At 44.8% G+C, this 4,294-nt stretch overlaps 1 gene segment (V, D, J or C); it reads left to right on the top strand.

The window, feature by feature from the left end:
- Window positions 1-271: 271 nt before the first annotated feature.
- Window positions 272-2,233, top strand: LOC119959404. The segment is given in 3 exon segments: window positions 272-482; window positions 681-992; window positions 1,914-2,233. Coding segments are annotated over 3 exon segments (843 nt in total).
- The last annotated feature ends 2,061 nt before the right edge of the window (window positions 2,234-4,294 follow it).

The raw sequence follows: 4,294 nt of genomic DNA, 5'->3' as shown, positions 1-4,294 counted from the left end.
GTTTCTAAAGAGGGGGCAAAAAGTAGGTGATTCACAACGATAGAACTGATAGAAGATTCAATGTGGATGTATGATTAAATCGGTAAATGTTAGGATAGTTCTAGTCAAATTATGAAATGCTTGGTTACGTATAAATCACGAAAACCAGAGTCTAACTTGTTGAATGGGCCATTCTCTCCCAGCGACACCGTCTCCGCCCACTCTCTACAGCCTGGTCTCCTCCTGTCAGCAACACAACACAGACAGCTCCGTAACGTTTGCCTGTTTGGCGATGGACTACACCCCAGAAATCACCAGCCTCACCTGGAAGAAAGATGGGCAGCCGATCACCACTGGAGTTAAGAAATACCCGTCAGTGAGAAACAAGAAGGGAACCTACACCCTGAGCAGCCAGTTAACCATCACCGAGTCAGAGGGGGGATGCAGGAAAATCAGCTGTGAGGTTCGACACAGCGGCTCAGACAAGAGCATTGAAATTAAATGTAAGTGTTGTGGAATCTGTGAGAAACAGACGCTTTGATTACTTTATTCACATCATTGGTCATAACACATTGATGGTTCTCTGCTTGGTCTGATTCCTGCGAGAAATAGTGACCACAGAGAAACTGTTAAAATACAATGAGTAATTTTATTCGTCACAACATCTTATTCAAGAAATGTCTAATTTCTGTTTCCTGAAGGCCCTCTACCTGACATCCATCCAAATGTTCTCCTCACCGTGAGTTCCAGTGAAGAAATCTCAAGCAAGAAATTTGCAACCATGGTCTGTTCAATCAACGATTTCCGTCCAAAGTCAATGACGGTGAAGTGGCTGAAGAATGGACAAGCCATGGGTTCAGGAATTGTCACCTCTCCTGCCTGTGAAGTGAACGGGAACTTCTCGGCGAGCAGTCGGCTGACAGTCTCCGCTGGGGAATGGTTCAGCAAAGCGGTCTATACCTGCCAGGTCATTCATCGACGGGTCACCCAAAGTCACAACATCACCGCGTCTGGTAAGAGACACAAACAGAGGAAACAATAAATCATCCTGCATTCTGATGTTAATCCAAATCAGGAATTTACTGAAGTTAGTACAAAGCACAGAATAACTTCTATGTGGTTTGTGTTTCATTCTGATGTAAGCTCCATTAGGGTTGCTCACCATTCAGGATTTGATCAGAACAGCAAAGAATGTTTCTCTCAACTTTGAAGTCATTTAGTGAGTGAGGTGGACTTGATGTCAGCTTTATTCCGAAACAGCTGATTATATGTCAGAGGCAGTGAATGTCTTGAATCCTTTATTGATAACAATTCCGGGGGGAAAGTGTTGAAAAGTTCATCCAGCCTGTTTATAAATTAGCATTCATGACTGCGCTCCAGAGATCAGGAATTATGAATCGCATTGGGAATGCTGCAATACTGATTCATTAAAATGATACCGGGGCTAAACGATTTTCACAATAGTGGTTAGCACTGAGCCCTCACCGTGCCTGGGACCCGGTGCAATACTGACGGCGGGTGACTGTGTGGAGTTTACACCTTCTCCCCGTCTCTGCACAGGTTTCCTCCAAAAGCTTTGGTTTCCTCCCGCAGGCAAATACGTGCAGGTTAGGTGAATTGGTCATGCTGAATTGTCGCTGAATGTCCAAAGATTAGGTGGGGTTATGAGGAATTGCCCAAGGTAGAGTGCTCTTTCGCGGGTCGGTGCAGACTCCATGGGCCGAATGGTCATCTTCTGCACTGTAGTGATCTATGATTCCATAATATATTTCACAGAACACGCTGGTTTTCTATTGTATATCGAAGATTAACGGCGGTCTTCAGAGGTTGATATTTCGAAGTTGCTTTATTCCCATTTAGAGAGTGAAGGCTGAATCCTGCTGTCCTGATTGTGAAGATGAAACTTGGGTTAATTTTCATGTTTTCAATCACAGATTCTTCCGTTTGCACTGACGCCTCAGTAACAATACTGCCACCACCAATAGAACAGGTCTTACTGGAGGCGACTGTAACCTTAACCTGCGTCATTTCGAATGGTCCTTATGGAGTCAACGTGTCCTGGAGTGAAGCGAAGAAGCCGCTGAAATCAGGGATTGCAGACGAGCCAGGGGCAGATATTGAGAGCGTGCTCAGCAAATTAAACATCTCGACACAAGCCTGGCTGAGTGGGGCTGTGTTTGACTGTGTGGCGAGCCATCAGGACCTGCCAACTCCTTTAAGAATTTCAATCCACAAAAAAATAGGTGAGCGGTGAAACTGAAGCAATAAGTGAGTCATTGTGTCTATTTCTCGTGTCAGTGCAGCGGTCAGTATTTAGTATTCAGTGTATTTATGGTCCATTCTGATTGGTAATTCCACTAACTAAATACTCTGGGCATTTAGAGTTTAAGGGGGAAATTGATATGCAGATGAATGAACAATGAATTGAAAACAGCGATATTGGGTTTAGATGGAGCGAGACCATAGTCCACAAGACTTAGGCGCAGATGTAGGCCATTGGGCCCATCAACACTGGTCCAGCCTTCAGTGAGGTCATGACTGATCTGCTGTGATAATCTTCAATTCGTCTTTCCCGCTTTATGCCCATATCCCTTGACGCCTTGACTGATTTAGAATATGTCTCCCTCAACCTTGAACGTACTCGCCGACCCAGAATCTACAGCCCCCAGCGTTAAATAACTCCACAGCTTCACGACCCTCTGAGAGAGGAAATTCCTTCTCATCTCTGTCTTAAATGGGAGAACCCTCACTTTGTGATCCTGCACTGCTCCGAGACGCTCCCACAGGGGTAAACAACCTCTCAGCGTCTATCCAAAGAAGCTCCCCTGAGAATCTTGTCTCAATTAGGTCGCTTTATTCCTCTGAACTCCAAGAAGTACAAAACAGCAAAGTTACCCTCAGCTCAGCTCATAAGAAAATCCCTCCATACTCGGAATCAACCTCGTGATCCGTCTCTGGACTGCCTTCAAAACCAATCTGTCTTCCTCAGATAAGGGCAACAAAACTATTCAAAGTGTGTCAGGTGTAGTCTAACTAAATAATAATAATCGCTTATTGTCACAAGTAGGCTCAATGAAGTTACTGTGAAAAGCCCCTAGTCGCCACATTGCCGGCGCCTGTTCGTGGAGTCCGGTACGGGAATGCCTTGTATAGCTTTAGCCAGCCTGCCCCATGTTTATATTCTATTCCCTTTGAAATAAATGAAATAAACATTCAATTTGTCTCCATATTACCTGCAGAACTTGTTTTTTGTGGTTTCTGATTGAGGACCCCCAATTCCACCGTTACTTCAGCTTTCTCCAGTCTTTCTCCATCTAAATAATATTCCGTTATAGAACATAGAACAGTACAGCACAGAACAGGCCCTTCGGCCCTCAATGTTGTGCCGAGCCATGATCACCCTACTCAAACCCAAGTATCCACCCTATACCCGTAACCCAACAACCTCCCCCTTAACCTTACTTTTATTAGGACACTACGGGCAATTTAGCATGGCCAATCCACCTAACCTATGTTCTTCCTCCTCCCAAAGTGTCTAACCTCACATTCTCTGTCCCTCCGTGGATTTTCTGTAATCCTCACCACTTGCCTTTCTACCTATTTTTTGTCATCTGCAAACATGGCAATAGTACATTCATTTATTAAACACAGTTTTGAAATTTATGTATATTACATTTATTGCCCCCCCCCTCCCCACACACCCCTCCCCCTCTCTCTAGCCTTCGCGTTATCACCTCGAATAAGGGCAATAAAGTTTTCAGGCATGATTTACCCTTCATGAAACCGTGCTGACTCTGTTTGATTATATTATGTATTTCGAAATGCTCAGCTATTGGATCCGTTATAATGGACTCGAACCGTTTTCCACTGAAGATGTTAAGGTCGCTGGCCTAATAGTTACTTGATTTTGACTCCCTCCCCTTTTGAATAAGGGTGTGACATTGGCAGTTTTCCAATCCTTGGGAGTAAGGTGGGAGGAGCCTGGTGTGGAGTTTATACACCAGCGCAGAACAGTTGGGCCGAATGGCCTGTTTCCTTGCTGTACACTTTCTGAAACTTTCGAATCCAATATCCGTAAATTCTCAGGGAAAAGGTTGTGTCCACCTCTGCTCCGAGCTGGGAAACCGGACAGATCCCAAAGTGGAAAATGGAAACCTTTAAAATCCAACACAAGACACATTTCTCCCACATCTAACCCGCGGTTCCATTGTCTCCGGAATTTCCCATTTTATTGACATTTATTGTACATTTTCTGCAGATCCCAACCCGCGGGAACCGTCCGTCTCTGTCCTCCTACCCTCGGCTGAAGACGTCT

The sequence above is a fragment of the Scyliorhinus canicula genome, unplaced genomic scaffold (assembly GCF_902713615.1).
Source record: "Scyliorhinus canicula unplaced genomic scaffold, sScyCan1.1, whole genome shotgun sequence".
Taxonomy (NCBI): domain Eukaryota; kingdom Metazoa; phylum Chordata; class Chondrichthyes; order Carcharhiniformes; family Scyliorhinidae; genus Scyliorhinus; species Scyliorhinus canicula.
The sequence above is the reverse complement of the archived record's forward strand: the minus strand, read 5'-3'. Positions and strand labels throughout refer to the sequence as shown.